This window comes from Thermobia domestica, chromosome 5, assembly GCF_964235325.1.
Source record: "Thermobia domestica chromosome 5, izTheDome1.hap1.1, whole genome shotgun sequence".
Classification (NCBI taxonomy): domain Eukaryota; kingdom Metazoa; phylum Arthropoda; class Insecta; order Zygentoma; family Lepismatidae; genus Thermobia; species Thermobia domestica.
The window spans coordinates 196,258,683-196,278,323 of NC_137458.1; the positions used below are offsets into that span (position 1 = coordinate 196,258,683).

Sequence of the window (19,641 nt, forward strand, 5' to 3'; positions counted from 1 at the left end):
TAAAATTTTTGATATTTCAATTTATTGTCTGGGTATCAGTCTCGCACTACAGGAAGGTAGGTTCATTGCAATTTACGGACCAGCATTAAAACTAGAGATGCAAAAAAGCCGGCTTTTTTGAATCGATGGTTTTTTTCACATAAAAAGCCGGCTTTTTTGGAAAAAACCGAGAATTTTGGAAATTTTGGCTTTTTTCATTTTCATGATTTTTCTATCCAAATAGCTTTCTTATAGTATATTCTATAGTTAGATAAGATTTCCACGACCTGAATGCCATATTTAGCTCTGTAATTCACCATCAAGATGGATGGAGCACATATTTTACGAATTAAAGCTAACATGAAGAATGTAGTATTTGAGGGCAATTTTACAGGTTATTTAACTTTATTTTAACTTTTGAGTTATCGACATTTTTTTCCTTCTCTAGATCATTTTAGTTTGTCATCCGTGTTTCATTTCTAAGAGCTTAGTACTCCAGCTTCTAGCACGAAAATTAAACTTACGTTTTTCTATATATCCGTCAAAGCATACGTTTTTCAATATGTCCGTCAAACCGTATTTCCACATTTCTGTTATACTGTAGTTGTGCAATGATTTAGCAATAATTTTCCAGATACAACCTTGAATACCAATTTATACAAATAATCAATAGCGGATTTAGAAAAGTACTTTGGGAGGGGTTTCTCTGATTGTTTCGTTTTCTAAAAAGTCCTAATTTTATTTGGGAGCAGCTTGAAGTTTATGAGTACAGGCATAACTAATATTTCGTTTCGTTTATATGTTTAGCAATAATCTTCCGGATACAACCTTGAAGATCATTTTATACTGAGAATCAGTGGCGAATTTAAAAAAGTGTTTTGGGAGGGGTTTTCTTACTACTAATGTTTAGTTTTTCTAAACATTCGTAATTTTTATTTGACGGGAGCTTAAAGTTTATGAGTAAAGGCATAACTAATAGATATTTCGTTCGTTTTAGACATTCCACAACTTTGGAGAACAGGCTTCAGTCCGAAAGACCGATCCTCTAACCTTCGCAAAACCGTCACTGCTGGTAATTAGTAATAATAACGATTTAAAAACAATAAGAAAGGAAGTCGGCCAACTCCTACACTCCTAGTCGGCCAGTACACGCACTATTTCTACATTCTCAGATGGAATGAAGGAAGGCTTTGTCAGAATGGTCGAATGCTGGGTTGAATCCCGGACTTCCCGATAGAAGCGCAAAAGCCAACCACTCAGTCACGTTTGTTGTGCAGTTGTATTTAGCTTAACTTAAATATATTCCGTAGTCTTTTTTTTTTTGTTCCGTAATGATATGTTGAATCCCTCTTGTTAAAAATTCAGAAAACTTGAGGCCTGGGTAAACTGTGATGGTGGTCAAGGGCGCCCATATTGTGGTTTCCAAGGAGGGGCAAGTATAAGCGACGTTTCAAAAATAGTTTCAAATTTTGCTGTAACTAATGTAAAAATCCTATTGGATTTTCAATATTCTGAAGTACATTTTCCTCTAGGGGGGCAAGCGCCCCCTTAACCCCCCCTGATGGGCGCCCTTGATGGTGGTTATAAAAAACTTGACTGTAGAATTTCAAGAATATACAGAACCATGTGCAGCCTTTAATTGTATCATACAAATCTAAGTATTTCTCTTATGTTTTATTTTAATTTAATTTTGTTTCAAAAAGAGGGTATGGAATATTTTGAAGTAAGAATACTACATACAATTTTGCTAGTTATTTGTGTATTTTTTGAAAGACGTTTTTACTCTTAGGGTTGGCTCGTTTACACCAGCTGTTTTTTTTAAATAACTGGTTTAAACTAAAAAAAAATTAAAAGAACAAAAATGCGAATCGTGTGAACTTCATGGTGACGTTTCACATGTCAAACCATCTGCATTTGTCTTATTTCCTTTTCACCTTTTAATCAAGGTGTCCCATGTTCAATTCTCGGTCGAACCACAACCCTTCTTTCATGTGTAAACCAAGTACTCTTTCGGATGTCACTTTAAGCGAAAGTCTTCTCCTTGATAACCTCGGTATTACGTAAGGATGTTAAGCCTAAACATACAAAACGAAACCAAATTATATATTTCTGCATGCCTGTTGTTTTATAAAGAAGCGAAGGTTGCTTAAATATATTGATTAAAATTGGTAAAATTTATCGATTGCCTACTTAGCTTCCAACATTAGCTTGGATTGGACTTTCAATGATACCTACATACTAAATTTGTAATTTAATACCTCAGTTTTAGAAAAATAAACACACTGCTGAACAAGACTGCACTTATTTAATATAAAAACACATTTACACGTGACGTTTCGATCTTCTATCCAAGATCCTCATCAGACGTACACTCACGTCTGATGAGGATCTTGGATAGAAGATCGAAACGTCACGTGTAAATGTGTTTTTATATTAAATAAGTACAGTCTTGTTCAGCAGTGTTTTATTTTTCTGATTTTATTTGTAAGACGTTGACTATGATTGTGTGTCACTCAGTTTTAGCGTACTGATTATAATACGTTAACCTTTAAATTTTACATGCTAATTAAATTTTACAGGATTTTCCCGTTATTGTTTTACATTTAAAAGAATGCCGGGATTTTCCCGATGGCTAGGGCGGGAGTTTCTCAATTTAAGAAATTTACTGACCGGACTTCTTTAAGCTTATGGGACCTCTTCCAGCATAACCCCGTTGTTGAATAATAACACCAAGGCGAAACAAACTTATTTCTGTGAATATGTAATATAAATACATAAAGCAAAATATCTAAATCAAAAAACCTGGTTTAAACCCCAAAAAAGCCTGGTTTAAACTGCCCCCCCAAAACGGGTTTTTGGCATTTTCAGAAACAACCATGGTTCTTGCCAACTCTGCTTACTTTTGTATATAGGAGGTTAAAATGTGTTTATTATATACATTGGTTAATCCTTTGGAATTCATAATGTAAAAATGTTGAAGTAAAATTGTTTAAAATATCTTTTCGAAATTCGTGGTTTACTTTCGAGGTTTTATATTATTATCGGCATCAACCACTAGTTAAATGACTTTCTGTGTTATAGAGAAGCGAAACAAAGTCTGCTTTATCGATTTAAAGCAGAATTTTGAAAAAAGCCCAAAATTTCCCAAGCAAACAAGCAAAGCAGAAAAAACCGAGTTTTTTTCCAAAAAAGCCGGTTTTTTTCCGAGCCCTTGCATCTCTAATTAAAACACGTTTAAAATTTTAAAATCATACCTTCTCCGTTATTGAATCCAACGATGATGTTGCTTCATCAAAAATTAAGAAAGGAGACCCTTTCAAAATGGCTCTGGCAATTGCAATGCGTTGTTTCTCACCTCCAGATAACTTGAGCCCTCGTTCGCCAACCTACGATTTCAGAAGATTAATAAAGTTAATAAAGTATTATCTGGACTTTTCTTACACTAATACAGTATGTTAAATAATGCGGAACTGGATGTCTGGACTTTTCTTACACTAATACAGTATGTTAAATAATGCGGAACTGGATGTCTGGACTTTTCTTACACTAATACAGTACGTTAAATAATGCAGAACTGGATATTAATTATTTTATACCGAACTGCGTAGTCCAAACATTTTCAGACTCTAAACTTGAAGAGTGTTTTCCGAAAGATAAGTTAAAGAGTGAATTTAGTTAAAATTTTGTTTTGTGTATGTGTGCTTATGAAATGTATTGTGGTAAAATGAAAGTTGAAACTGATCCGGATTATAAACTGAATATTTTTCTTGCTTTCTCGTTTTTTTTTTTTTTTTTTTTTTTTTTTGTGTGGTGGGGTACCTCTTGCATCCATGCTGAAATACATTATAATAATAAATTATATATTAAATATTATTCAAGAATTATTGTTTAATTATAAGATGGCTATCGAGGCCTGGAGTATATTTATCCATATATATATTAGTGTAATGGTGTATTGTTATATTTATTTATTTATGTTGTATATTACTGAATATATATTCGAGATCTTACCCCGTACTTAAGGAATTCAAATATATTCTTTTTTATGTTTGTTAGCTTCGTAAGTTGCTTTTTCACATGCTATTTTTGCTTTTTTGCAGCCTGGCGAGAGGCTAGTCAAGTAAATTCCATTGTATTTCGCCTCCCTAGTCTTACGACTTTTCCATCCAAGTTGTTCGCGCTAAATTTTTTCAAAGGAGTCTTTTGTAACTTTTTTGCAGGTCAAATTATATAAGAAGGAAGGCTGCTCTTTTATTCGTTGCTGTGCGTTATAGGAGTCCTTATAGTGGGGTGCGCTATGTCTGAAATTACACATCCGTGTGCATTTCTTGTTAAAATTGAACTAACACTTGATTTTTGTCCTTTCCGCGATGCTTTAGAATTCTGACAGGGTTGCCATTTTTTCGTCCATCCAAATCCAATATGGCGGTTATCAAAGATGGCCGCCTTCGTGAATGAACAGCGCTATCTTTAAAAGCCTATATCTCCCAAACTAATTGACCAATCTTCATGCAAGAAACACCAAACGACGTAGAAAATAATAAATTTTTAAAAATTGACAAGAATTATGACTTATCAATGCAAATAATAACGTGAAAAATAATTTTATTTCAAATTTTGCACATTTTATATGTTTTCCTTATATATTTTTTAAAATAACAAGTAAACGGTAAACAATTGAGAAAAACGTATACTTTTTAAAAGAATAATAAATTGTCTTTAAATTGTCATGTATATCATTCAGTTTGGTTAAGAAACAACGAAATTATAACAAATTAATATTTCCTTTTCTGCTTGATTTTCCCACACGAGTAGAGGCTGAGCGAGACCTATAGGAAAACCAACCATGAATCCAAGACAAGTAGTTTGATATGTCGCTTGCTATACCCTAAAAGACACCCCTATTATCGCACCTCAAGTATATCACCATTTATGTAAAACTTCTAGAAAGTTCTAGAAATAGCTATAAGATTCTAATGGAAAGCTGTAGGAGGCTCTAGAGCCTTCCATGGCATTCTATTAAAACGTTCTAGAACTTTCTGTACTTTTTCTAACATTATAGAACTTTCTAGAACTTGCCCGAACATTCTAGAACTTACTCGAACATTTTAGAACTTTCCTGAAAATCATAGAATGTTCTAGAACTTTCTCGAACATTCTAGAAATTTCCATTAGAATTCAATGGGGTTTTAGAACGTTCCATTAGAATTCAATGGAAGTTTTTGGAACTTTCTAGTACTCGGACAAAGTATATAAGTTATAACGTAATCATTATATACCCTTTGAACAACCCTTGTATTCACAACAGGATTTCTTAGAACCAGCGCGCAGCACGACAAAATTCTTGAAAATCAAAACGCTGCGGAGTTTCTCGCTCACTAGTCTTTCTGTGTGTGTGTGTGTGGTTGCTCACCCACCTTTCTCTTCGTACAGCCTCATTTGGAAGAAGAATTCGCCTCAGCTTAGTTCTCTTCCTCTTTCTACGCAAGCTGAATTGGGAGGGAAAAAGGCAGCACCGAACTACATGCTATAATTTGCATATTTTGCGACAAAAACTGATTATTCATATTACCATTTGTTTAAAAGTGATTAATACACTCTAAATTGTGCAATTTCTAATCAATCAATTCTTATTAGTGAAGCAATTCTTTAAAAATTTCATGTTTAATAGGAAGTATTTTTTATTCCAATAGCGTATTCACACATCTTCATTGTGTGAGGGAACATTAGCGCTCAGACAAAGCGCGGGCAGTAAGACTTGGGAACTAAAAGGCATCGCCTGTCCATCCTTGCTATTCTCACTCAGTAACTTTTGTAGAACCTTCTAATGTTTCGTACTAAGATATAAAAGTTAGTAATGTGTTCTGAAGTGGTAAAGTATTTTTAAAATATAAAATTACGATATATCTTGTAAACGGCAAGATTGACTTGGGTTCATTTGCATATTAATATTTAAATTAACTATTTTATATTGTATTTTTTTGATAATTTTTATTAGTTAATTATATATTATATGTATGCATTATACCTGCAAATTCTTGGAAACGCTCGGAATTAATAGTATTTTATGTTTCATCGGTACCTTCCGAGGGAATGAATTTCATACTTTATTTTTTTAAATAAAATAGAAGGAAAAATCTCAAAAACGGTTTCTAGAGGGTGAAACATCTGAGTGAAATAGCAAAAGCTGAAAGGTCTGCTTGCTTGAAGCGAACAGAATTCGTTAGTTGGCAGTCACTCCGTTTCGAAAGCTGTTTGATGGTCCCCACAGTGGACAGGTCAAGAGGCCACACAAGAAGAACTAAGGGTGAGAGGAAGTCCTCTGAATTCCTGCAGAGCAAGTGGGTGGTAGTTTTTTTTTTTTTTTTTTTCATAACTCGGTGCAAAGAATTTGAAGGGTGACAAGGCAGTTCGATGTTAGCTTCAAGAGAAAGATGTGAGTGAATTGGTCGTTGGCTTTTTGTGTTCAGTTTTTCGTCTTCAAGAATGGTTAGTGAGGTCACCAACTGATATTGCGTTTCAGTTTTACTTTTTAATAAATAGATCAATTCTGCGATGAAAACTGAAGTACATAATAAGTGCATACAGACATTTTACAAATTATCGATAATTATGTAAATTGGTAGCAAAGATAGTGAACAGTTTTTTTTTTTTTTTTTTTTTATTGTCCGCTTGAAAATTCGTTCAGTAATATATATGAACTATTTATTACTTGGTTAATTTAAGGAAATCTTCTGTAAACTTTACAAAATGGACTAACGAATGGAGTAGAAATTACTTAGTCCTTTCGATAAGTGATGTTCTCAGTGATTGTTGCGAACATGATGAAGCAGCCGTTTCAAGAACGATCACGGTGGACCAAAGGTGGCCATTTTCCACTGGGCTCGCGCTCACCTGTCTCAGCTGGGCTCGCACTCACTCGGGCTCGCGCTCATCTCTCTGGACTGGGCTCGCACTCACTCGCGCTCGCGCTCACCTCTCTCAACTGAGCTCGCACTCACTCGGGCTCGCGCTCATCTCTCTGGACTGGGCTCGCACTCACTCGCGCTCGCGCTCACCAGTCTCAACTGGACTCGCGATCACTAGCGCTCGCGATCACTTCTCCCAACTGGGCTCGCGCTCGCACTCACTAATCTTATCTGGGCTCGCGCTCGTCTCTCTCAACTGAGCTCGCACTCACTCGGGCTCGCGCTCATGTCTCTCGACTGGGTTCGCACTCACTCGCGCTCGCGATCACTTCTCCCAACTGGGATCGCACTCACTCGGGCTCGCGCTCACTTCTGTCCACTGGGCTTGCACTCACCCGGGGTCGCGCTCACTTGTCTCAACTGGACTTGCGATCACTAGAACTCGCGATCACTTCTCCCGACTGGGCTTGCACACACTCACGCTCGCGATCACTTCTCCCAACTGGGCTCGCGCTCACTTCTCTCCAATAGGCTTGCGCTCACCCGGGCTCACGCTCATTTGCCTCAATTGGGCTCGCGGGTATATGATGGGTATAAAGAGGTATTAAAATCTAGACTTTGACTAGCAGTAGGCCTAATTCAGTAGAAAATAGAGATATTAATGCTATATATCAGTTGTCAGATATAAAAATAAAATAATAAAGATGTTGCAGGGTTTAATGTATTAAACGTGGGCGGACTTTGAGGTACTTGAAATAAAATGCTCCAGATATTTAAATCTGGGCTTTGACTACTAGTAGGCCTAGTTCCTCAATAGAAAATAGGCTATATGACTAACGTCATATAGGAGTTATCAGACATCAGAATAAAATATTAAGTGTGTTGCAGACTTCAAGTCTTAAGGCTGTTATCACACTTGCAGACCAATACTCATTAAATGAATCTCTTTCTTATTTACTAAGATCAAACCAACTTATGAAAAAAAAAAAGCTTATTGTTAGTAAATACGAAAGAAACTTGTTTGAGTGTTTGCAAGCACGACGGCAGCATTAAAAAGCAAAGCGTATCTGAGTATGATGATTTCGTAAAATTTAAAAAAAAAAAAAAAAAAAAAAAAATCACCAGTCCTGTTAGCAAGAAAATTCTATTATGTCATCCCTTATCATGAAATTATTTTAATGCAGTTGATGAATTGTCAGGCTTATAAAAAAAATTTGGTTCGAAAATTTCCAGGACCAAAATTAGGCTTACTGTCGCCCATGCTTCACACATTAAACTTGCAACATCCCTATTTTATTCTGATATCTGATAACTGCTATACGACATTAGTAGCTCTACTTTCTACCGAGTTATTTGGCCTATTTGTAATTGTAGTCAAAAGCTAGATTTTAATATCCAGGGCATTTTATTACAAGTTCTTCAAGGTCTGCCCACGTTTAATACAACGCAACTCCGCAACGTCCTTATTATTTTTTTAATACCTGATAGATAAGTCATATAAGATAGTAGCTCCATTTTCTGCTTAGGAAGTAACTAACACCTGAATTTCAATATTCGGTGAATTTTATTACAAGTCCTTCAAGAAAGCTTATGTTTGCTATCGGTGAGCTTTTGTCCATCACTGTAATATGAGACTGTCGGTGAGCTTATGTCCGGTAAGCTTTTTGCCGGTGAGCTTATGTCCAACACCCACATTACGCATAGATATCTCTTGTTTTTAACTAACACAAAGGTTCTTAGGTTTTAATTTTTTTTATTTATTTATATTTTTGTGAGAAGACAGCTTTAGAAGTAAAATTAGAAGTAGAAATTTAGGGAGACATTACAGGTATTCAACATTCGTGAAATTACAGAACTTATAATAACATGAGCTAAACGTTTCCCGAAAATCTGCTAAACGTTTGGTAAAGGAAGTAACAGGATCTGATATCAGTGACTCTAAGTGTTTGTTAAAACCATTTTATAATAAAACAGCTACCTCTGCGGAAGCTAAAAGCAAACCAAAAGGTAAAAGGGAACTTTCTCTGATCCCTTTATATCGGTTTGAATGTAACACAACGAAATGATAGTACTTCAGAGGGTATTGCAATGTCAATGGTCTCATAGGCTCCAGTAATACTTGCAGGAGTTCCGGCCTATCCTACAGGGATGTGCTAATCAAAGCACTAAAAATTAGAGATTTTTGAGAAATGTTGGTAGTGTATACCTCCAGAGCAATAACTTTTATATAGAGAGAAAAGGAAAAGTATAAAAATATTTTCTAAATTTTTTAAAATGTACTTTTAATCGGAGGGGGCTTGTAAGAGAAGTAATAAATAAAATTAAAAGACTTTCTGTTGCTTCAAACTAAAAGAAGAAAACTTCCCTTCTATATTAATTGTATACAACAATCAGGGCCGGACTTCAGCGGATTGGACCGATTGTTCCCAATTGGGTCCCGCGCTAGAGTGTAATCTACTATTCAGTGCCGTCTTAGCAGCATAATGTTCCCCTGTGGAAACCAGTGTGGCTCCTATGACTAAATTCTGCAAGTAATACATGCAATTAATACATTCTGCTCACGGGTCCCTCTGCCAAGTGATCATCAGACTGTTAGATGGCTCTGTTACTCTTGGCTTGTGAAATACAATAACATATTGTAATACATGTACACCCATGAACATAAACAAGGGAGCGTATAGCCTGTTGCAGGGGCGTCATTTAGGGAGGGCAGGAGGGGCAATTGACCCCCCCAAGAGTTTGAGAAATACATATACTTTAATCGATTGTCTACTAATATACTAGTACAAAACGTAAAAGTCTTATGTCGGTGGTACTCTTGCCCCCCCCCAAGCGAAGTCTGAAATGACGCCCCTGGCCTGTTGGCCTCTATCTAGAATTTGAGGGAGTGAATAGTTTGTATTAACAAACAAGCAATATTTTCTAAAGTTAATTCTGGAGTAGTTTCTTTATTTCTTTACGTTTCCAACTTCCGATGAAAAAATAGGCCTATTAAGTGATATGACACCTCAATGAATACCAGGATGATATAGTCTTAATGCGATTTCTTTACTTGTTTTTCTGGAACCGGGAGTCCCACAATAGTGTCCCCATTCGGGCCTGCATCTTCTAAGTCCATTAGATTAATTTTACCCCTTACTTTGAAGCAAGAAAACTTTATTTTTTTTAACTTTGTGACTTCCCTCAGGAGCAACCACTACTTTTAATTATGTATTTGAAATCATATTGTCCTGCTAAAATACATTAGATATGAATATTTATTAATTTAGGCCAAGTTTAAGAGTATTAAAACTGAAAATTTGAAAGTATACGTTGATTATAGCCTGTATTTTGTTAAAACAACATCAAAGAAAATTAGAAGTTAATGAAAGCTCAATAAAGATGTTTATGAATGAAATTTACGTCATAACATCAGTTTGAGTCAAGAAGTTATGTGTAATACTTTCGAAAATGGTAAGCATATTGTGGTTCTAGTTTTCAATTCATCTGTACATTTCCTTATGTATATTAAAAGCCGGTTCTTTAATGGCGTAACATAACGGAAAAATAGAACTTATATAAAATAAGGTAATATTAAGAACTGCGTTAAAAGAGGAATGTAATTATGTCAATTTAGGAAGCTATCGTGAAATTTAGAATGTTTTGTGTTTGTTTGTTTGGAGCTTAATATTCTTTTTCATCAGTGAGGTTATATGAGATCTCGCTCTTCTGGAAGGTGAGAATACTTACCACTTATTCACAGTGAATCAATATGAATAAGTGCCTGGCAACCCTTAGATATTTCGTCAGGTATGTGCTAATCTTTACGGTAATAAGATTTGATAAATCCGCAATGAAAATATTTATTTATTTATTTATCAACACAACAGGAATTACTGCCCAATTACAGTGTCTACATATGAACTTAAATACATAATGTTACAGTATAACATAAAACTTGAATACCTATATATATATATATATATATATATCTGGACCTGAGAAGTAGAGTAGTATAAGTCACATTTTATTAATTTTACAGGAGAAGCAAAAAACTGTTTTGAAGACGCTATTTTGGTTAATTGCGTAATTTTTTAATTGAACATTTTAAAACTGAACATAACTTTTCTAACATGGTCTATAAAGTAAACATTTTTGCTTTATTCTGTGTCCTAAAGTTGTATTTTGCAATGTTAGCAACAATGTTTTATGCGTTAGTGCAAAACGACTTGTAATATTTTACCACAAAACTTTATTTACGCTATATACTAGCAAAGTAATAACTGCTGCTTAAAATGAAAGAAACATTGTAAAGTAGTAATTTCAATATATCACGCATGTGGTACAATGATATTATTGTTTTACAGGGTGTTTACTCATAGAAATAATTCAGATTTCAATGATTACACTGAGAATCATTCATGTTCCATATCACTTGAGTCCCCGTCACCATTACGATGCGGTAGGTTTCTGTAGTACTCATGCCAAATAATGGGGACCCACGTTAAAAGTCTTTGAATATCCTTGTACTTAGCCGAACTGATGGGCTTCAATGAATCACTTAATTGGGGAACTTCGTCTGGCCACATAACATATCGCGTAGGTTTGTTTAGGTCAACACTTTGAAAGTTTTCACCGAAGTTCTTGTAGAATAGCACTCCAGGACTATCTTGACGTACTTACATGTGGACCATTTTTGATATAAATACATCTTGTTCACTAGTACCTTTTCTAGAAAGTCGCAAAGGACTTGAGCGTTGTCCACACAATGCCTTGAAATTCTTGAAATTTTCAAGCTCCATGTTAACAACTATAAAAGGTTGTTTGCGTCTGCAATTTCTAACAAGTTGCTGCCAATCCCATGGTGTCATGATCGAGAAATGCGGAAGCGCTTTCCTGGCCTTCTCAATCACAGCATGTTTGGAATCCACTTCCAAGTGAATGTGACCTCTTAGAAGAAACTAGTGGTTGATAATCTTCAACTTCGGAAACTTTCGAAGCAACCACATTTATAAAGACACAATCACAAGATTCCGGTTTTGTCCACTGCAATTGTCAGACCAAACTGTTATCACTTCAATTTCACTGTTGGTAAGCTCTATTTTTGCCCATCTGTATAAACCCGAAGACATTTCATTGGCACCTCTCCCAGACTTTGTTTCATCCCACATAACACAGTAAGTTTTCTGGGTAGTACTATCAAAAATAGTGTAATTGAATGTCCACAATTTCCGTAAGTAAAAACTTTCAGAATTTGTAAGCAATGGTGTTGGGAGACACTTTTGTAAGTCAACCATAAGAACCCGTTCTTTACAATTGCCTCTTGCTCTGTTCTTATCTTTCCATTTCAAATTGTATCGTTGATTAACCTCTTTCAAGTGATTATCATAATCGAGTTGGAGCTTATTTTTGTCTTCTTCACTTTGATTCTTTCAAGCTGGCAACAAAACTATCACATGTGTCGCAAGTGTCATTTTCGGGCATTTTAAATGATAAGTTGAATTCTGAATTGAACACCGCTCTATAAGTGTATGTAACATACCTGTAAGTAGTGCAAGGGAAGAAAGAAACGAAGTAAATGAAGTGCTTATTGCTAACAGTGTAAGAAGAAGTGCAAGGAAGGAAACATTTAAAAATGCTACAGTTGAAATGCCAAATGAGAGTAAAGAGAGCAATAGTTTAGTTGTTAAAAATGTACGTGCTGAAACGAGTACTGGTAGTGAGTGTAGTAATATGAGAAAGTCAAGTGAAAATATAATGAGTGAAATGAAAATGGGCTCTGATGACAATAAGGGGGGTAGTTCAATTGTAAAATTAAAGTGTAGTGGTATCACACCGAACTTTTCTTCCAAGTCGCTTGATCCTGCTGCAGGTTCTGTAGAAGGATCCGATTTAAGGTATGTTAAAAGTCCTATTACAATTTTAGCTGATAGTCATGGTAGAAACATTGCTCAAATGTTAAGCAATACGCTGGATGACAGTTACACAATTTTCAGTTTAGTAAAACTTGGAGCTCCAATGAAGGAAGTACTAAAGGATACTTCAATTAATAGTCTCTACTCAAAAACAACGGGAAAATTAATTATAATGGGGGGAGCTAATGATGTATATTCAAATAGAAGTGAAAATTCTGTCTCAGTTTTAATCAGTGCTCTGTCATTACTCAAAGATAAAGTTTGTAATATAGTTGTAATAGGCATTCCAATTAGATATGATCTAATCGAAAGCTCGTGCGTAAATGATTTAGTTAAATCAACGAATAGAAAATTCGAAAAAAATATGTAAAGGTCAGCCTAATGTAACCTTTGTTGACCTCTCAAATCTAGGAAGAAACTGTTTCACCAAGCATGGAATGCACTTAAATAAGATAGGTAAGAAACAGGTAAGCCAGCTACTGGCAAAGTATATCCAGAACGAGAAGAAGATATGCCATGCTATTCCAGCAACATGGAAAGTTCCAACAAATAACAACAGTCTTTGGTTAGCGAGTAATAGTGTAGAAGATGAACCAAAAGCTAGCAATATTGTAAGTACAAACAGGAAAACAAGCATTAGCACACCGGCTAGGTCATGTAACAGTAAGTTTTCGCAAAAGTCAATCGACGAAACGATCTGTTCTGGAGTAGTAAATGGAAGACAAAATTATGCCATACTACCTAATGAAGAAGATATCAGTGTAGAATCGAATATTGCAAATAGGGGTGCTTCAAATGACATTGTTTCTCCTCAAGAAATTACATCACATCAGGACAATATACATAGGAAATCAAAAAGACAAAGAAAGCCTCCAACACATCGTCCGGATTATTTTTTATGGTAGGATCATCAACCCAAAACAAAGACATCCGTAAAGAAAATTCCAGTTTTGATAAACGTCCAATTGACAATAAATTAAATCTACGGTCTAGTAAGAGTGATACTGTTGGAGTGCAGACATGTTATCAAAGTATACAGTCTGACAACTTAGGTTACAAATATAATAGCAATAATATAGTCATTTTTCATCAAAATGTACAAGGGTTTACGTTTCATAAAAAGAGCATGTTAGAAGAACTACTTTTGGACAGACTGTTAGGAGTACATTTAATTTGTATAACAGAGCACTGGTTACAATCAGGCTGCTTAGAATACCTAGGCATTCCTCAATTTGAGCTAAGAGCACAATACTGCAGACATAATAGAGATAGAGGAGGGGCTTGTATATATGCAAAAAGGGACCTAAAAACGAGAGAATGTACTAGGTTTAAATATTTAAATGTAGAAAAACACTTTGAAAGTTGTGCATTAGAAATTGTAGATTATAACTTTGTAATTGTATGTGTATATAGAACTCCTGACAGTGATATAGAAATCTTTATAAATAAGATGGACACCATACTAAATTATTTTATAAAAATCAAGAAGACTGTCGTAATTGTCGGGGATATCAACATAGATTTTTTACAGCCGATAAAACACGAGGTAGAACTTCTTCTAGATTCATTTAATATGGAGGCAGTTGTTAAAGTTCCCACACGAATCACAAAATGCTCCAAAAGTGCAATTGACCAGTTCATAGTGAGCAAACATCTTAACTACAACACAGTAGACGTCTTCAACAGTGGTTTTTCAGACCACCTTGCCCAAGTACTCGATATACATGTAACTCCCAATAAAAGTTTTTGTAATCAAGAACAAGTAATGTAACGTACAAAAGAAAATTTAATGATGAAAATATACAATATTTTAATCACCTCCTCAGGGAAGAAAATTGGAACGAGCTTTACTTGTATAACCAGGTCAATGAAGCTTTCAGTTACTTCATTGACACCATAACATTCTATTTCAATCTAGCATTCCCTGTTGTAAAATGTGTAACTTCAAGAAAACAATCAAAACCCTGGGTAACACAAGGGATCAGAATAGCAAGTAAAAAAATGAGACTTCTTAACAAGGCTAAAACACAAGGAAATCCATCACCATATACAGAGACATATTACAAAAGATATAAGAACATATATAAAGGAGTTCTGAAAGCAGCAAAACAGTTACACAATGACAAAATCATTAAAAAATCCGATAATAAGTCGAAGGCGTTGTGGAAACTAGTGCAAAGCGAGTTAAGTGTAAACACTCGTAGTGATGACGGTAATTTAGAGGTAATTAAAAATGGCAACGTAATTAAAGATCCTCGTACAAGAGCTGACCTATTAAATAATTATTACAGCAACTTATTTAAAACGTACAATAGTGAGCTAGCAATGCCCACGAAAATATTCTCAAAAACTTGCAACAATACAATGTATCTGCATCCAGTTACAAATGCAGAAATAATAAAAGTGGTGAAGAAGATGAAAAGTAAATGGTCAGCTGGCGTAGATGGTATACCGCCAAGTATTGTAAAGAAAAGCATTAAATATATTGCTGACTCCCTGTGTTTCCTCATAAATATGACGTTCTTAAGTGGAGAATTCCCTAGTATATTAAAAATTGCAAAAGTAAAACCAATTTATAAAAAAGGCGACAAATCAGAGCTTGAAAATTATAGGCCTATTTCACTTCTCTCAACTTTTTCAAAAATTTTAGAAACCATAATGAGTATCCGGCTATCATCCTTTTTACTTAAACATGATCTAATAACACACGAGCAACATGGCTTCCTAAAAGGGAAATCAACGGAAACAGCAATATATAATTTTGTAGAAATTGTACATAAAAGTTTAGATAGTAAGGAGAAATGTATAGGTGTTTTCCTTGATCTTTCCAAAGCATTTGACTTAGTGTCACATAGAAATCTTCTTTCAAAGCTCCAAGATTATGAAATAAGAGGCATTGCGTCCAAATGGTTTAAATCGTATCTGGAAAATCGGCAGCAAGTAGTAGAAATTACATACAGTAACAAAGATACAAATCAAACTACATACTACACATCAGGAAAACAAGAAATATCATGTGGAGTGCCACAGGGATCCGTATTAGGTCCATTATTATTTTTGATATACATTAACGATCTACCATGTAATATTGCTCCAGCAGAACTATCCCTTTATGCAGACGATGCTAATATCATAGTAAAAGGGAACACAAATGAGGATGTTGAAGGTAATGCAAATGAAATCCTTCATAAACTATCTCAGTGGATTAAAGAAAATAAGCTTAAATTAAACATTGAAAAGACACAAGCAATCAATTTTCATCATATCCGCAACAAACATACGCAGCCTGTTAATATTTCAATTGAAAATAACGGAATAGACTATGTGAACTCCACTAAGTTCTTAGGAATCTGGATAGATAAAAATCTCTCCTGGGATGTACAAATAACTAAACTTGGTAAAAAATTAAATCAAATTTATTTCGCAATTAAAGTACTCAAAAATGTTTTAAAAGAGTCTACTTTAAAAACGATTTACTTTGGATTATTCCAGTCAAATTTAACATATGGCATTATATTTTGGGGAAATACACACAAAGCCAAGGTAATTTTTACAATACAGAAACGAATAATAAGAATGATGGCGGCTGCTAAACCAAAAGATCACTGCAAACCAATATTTAAAAAATTTCGTATACTCCCAGTACCTTGTTTGTACATTTTAAATCTACTGATATTTGTAAAGAGACATTTAGAAGGTGTTCTTACGCGGGTAGAAGAAAAACATGATCATGATACAAGAAACAAACAAAACTTTTCCATTGTAGAACACAGAACCGTATTATATGAAAAAGGGTGTGAATACGCGGGTATCATGCTATACAATAAACTTCCCAAAGATATAAAGACTCAAAACTCTGTTGCTAAATTTAAAAAAGAACTACAGAAATATTTACTAAAACACTGCTTTTACTCGATAGAGGAATACATGAATTGCTAACAGAAAAAAAAAAACTACATTATCTACAGTAACCACTGTCGTTGCTTGTTTTTAGCATTTGATATATGTTCAAGGATTTCTACATACACTGCAAGTAATAATTACTCTTACTTTATTTTTAATAATATCATGCAAAATGTAATGGATAAGATGTAAGGTGTAATGTTTAATTATTAACCTAGTGTGTGTAATTTTCATTATTATTGTTCTTTTTACTTTTGTGTTTATATATAAATGACGTGTCCACTTCATATGCATTGCAATACAGTGCTAAATGTATGAAAAAAGGACGAAATAAATACAATACAATACAATAAGACTCTTTCACAACGTTTGCTTCCGGTACACCATTCTCTATACATTCCTCGCGATACAGTTTGTACATTTTTGCTAAATTTAATCCGGAACCCAAGTACTTTCTTACTGATTTTTCACGGGAGTAGTGGCTACTAAGTGCTGGAAATCTTGAAATGTGGTGTATTACTTGTGCACGTACTTCTGGAGATATTTTATTTGGAGGCTCATGTTTTCCCCTTCTATCTTCCATAACAACACCTCCGTCTTGCAGTTTTTCAGTGCAGTGGTCACAAACTGGGCAGAAATATCGAGTGTTGTCAAAAAGAAACGTTTACAAATTTGTATTTTTCGACCTTCGATTCGAAAGCTGTAGCAAAGACTTGTGGTCCTTTGTCCACTCCTTTGGCCACTTCTTTCCCGTCTGACTTTGATGGGCACCTTTTCCACACAAGACACTATGAACTGCCGTTTTTGATTGATCATTACATTTGAATTCCAAAAGTTTCTATGAATATGTCTCCTTTCACTCTCGGAGATAAGTTGAAAGCAACGCCGGCGACAATTTCCAGGACAACCAGGTCGTACACTTTTTGCGGCCACGATTTTATTTGTTTTAGAAACATACTCCTCCCCTGCTGCTCTCTTCCTTTTGAGAATTTCAGATTTCCAAGTAGATTTATCTCTACGTCTCTTCCTTGATTTTTTAGTCTTTGTAGTTTCTTCAGGGGGTGAATCTGAAACTGATGAAGGTTCTTCATAGTCGGGATCATCAATATCATCAGCATCCAAAAGATCATCCGTACATCGCTTGGTGTAGTAGAATTTAAGCCACTAGGTTCTGGCACACCAGCTCCATCTGAAACAATGAAAATTGAAAGAAAAAAATCAATAACGCAAGTCACAATATTCTAAGAAGGATATTCATTAATCTCTGTAGATGGAAAAGTAATGTTTTAGTGTGTAGGTTGGCTATACTGGCTTTCAGTGTCAGCCTCTGAGGAATACGGTATCATTGAATCACTAAATCGCTTGTAGTGAACATTTTGTAATATTAGAGAAACAGCCGCGAGAGGGAAGCAAGAGGCTGTCACTGAAAGCCAGTCTAAAAATTTACATACAAAAATATTACTTGTCCGCCCAGGGGTTGTAACTTTACGGATATGCCTCAGCGTTTGCTTTTGTATCCGAAACTTTTCGGAATCGAAGGGAGGCTTGTTGAGTCCTGCCGAGTCCAAGGGGTCTGGGGAACACAGGTGAAGAACCGCTGATCTGGACTGAATGACGATCAAATCCAAATAAACGAATGCACAAAGTGAGTTCGGAAAACAAGATTACAATAATCTACGTGTTTTATCCAAGTTGTTAATCCAGATGTTTTAGTGTGTTTACACTTCATTAAAAACTAGTCTTTGTATTCTTACTTTTCGAACTCGCCTCGTACATTTCTGTATTTGAATTTGTTTGTTGTTCAGTACATATCAGGAGTTCTTCAACTGTTCTTCGCGGACTCCATGGATTCGGCAGGACACTCTTAGTATTCCAATTAGGTTCAGAAAAGTAATTAGTACTAAGACAACAGCTTGTGATCTTACTGCTTTATGAGCGAACAAAAAGTAAATATTTACGGGGATATGTACGACATAAAAGAAATAAAATTAGATTGGCCGAAAACCTAGACACATGCATCGCAAGTTCTCACAGTAACATCATATGTTCTAGCTTAGAACTTCCTTGATAAGCAATGAGAATAAAAATATGTGAGTTTTCATGTATTTTTCCCATCAAAACAAAATGAGGGTTGCAATATTAGAAAAAAGTATTATGCCAATTCCGTGTTAATTCTCGACGCTTCCCGAGACTTAGTCTTTGCAAATCCCTGATATGCGCCGTTTCAAAAAAAAAAAAAAAAAAAAAAAGGATGGACCAGATACGTTTTGCGTGAGTTGCATCGGTCCCGTTGTAATGTATTGGCAAAATCCCCTCCCTGCCCAGCGCATACTGAAAGAATACCACGAAACTTGTATTTCTGCATATAATATCCCCTTTTGTTTTTAAAAAAATATTCCCAAATAACTTTTTCTGAAAGCAACTCTGGAAATACAGATTTTTATTTCTGATTAACTCTTTTTTAAAAAGATGGATGAGTCAGATTTAATTATTATCTATTAAAAGAGATTAAACCAAAACGTCCTCTCTTTACTTATTCCTTTTAAAATTAAAATAAACAAGTACTTACCAATATCTTCCCTATCATATTCAATTGCTTGTTTGTGGACCATTTGCAATATCATATGATTTCTCTCAGCCATTTTGCAGTGCGTCTGCTCGATTCAACAACCACAAAAGACTAAGCACCCGCTGTTTTATATATATATATATATATATATATATATATATATATATATATATATATATATATATATATATATATATAAGCTATATTGTCGCTTATTGTGGTAATCAATTGTTGCGCTCCAGAGAGAGTGAATTTAACACCTATATGCTTAAATGCACAAATATGATGTCAGAAGTAAAAGATATAATTATATATTTTTGAGAAGTATAAGATCTCAAGTCTGACTTAGAATATTATTATTTGACAATAAAAAATATTTTTATATGTT

General features: G+C 34.8%; 1 protein-coding gene across 8 annotated transcripts in view; it reads right to left on the bottom strand.

Moving 5' to 3' along the window:
• ABCB7 (ATP binding cassette subfamily B member 7) overlaps positions 1–19,641 on the bottom strand; it is a 786,091-nt gene that overhangs the window by 107,893 nt on the left and 658,557 nt on the right. For all 8 annotated transcript variants that reach the window (XR_014131590.1, XM_081759542.1, XM_081759541.1 and 5 more), the window contains one exon: positions 3,234–3,365. Coding sequence is in view for 7 of the 8 variants with exons in the window: in XM_081759542.1 (XP_081615668.1) it covers positions 3,234–3,365 (132 nt within the window). In the remaining variant the exon portion in view is untranslated. The remainder of the gene's footprint in view (positions 1–3,233; positions 3,366–19,641) is intronic.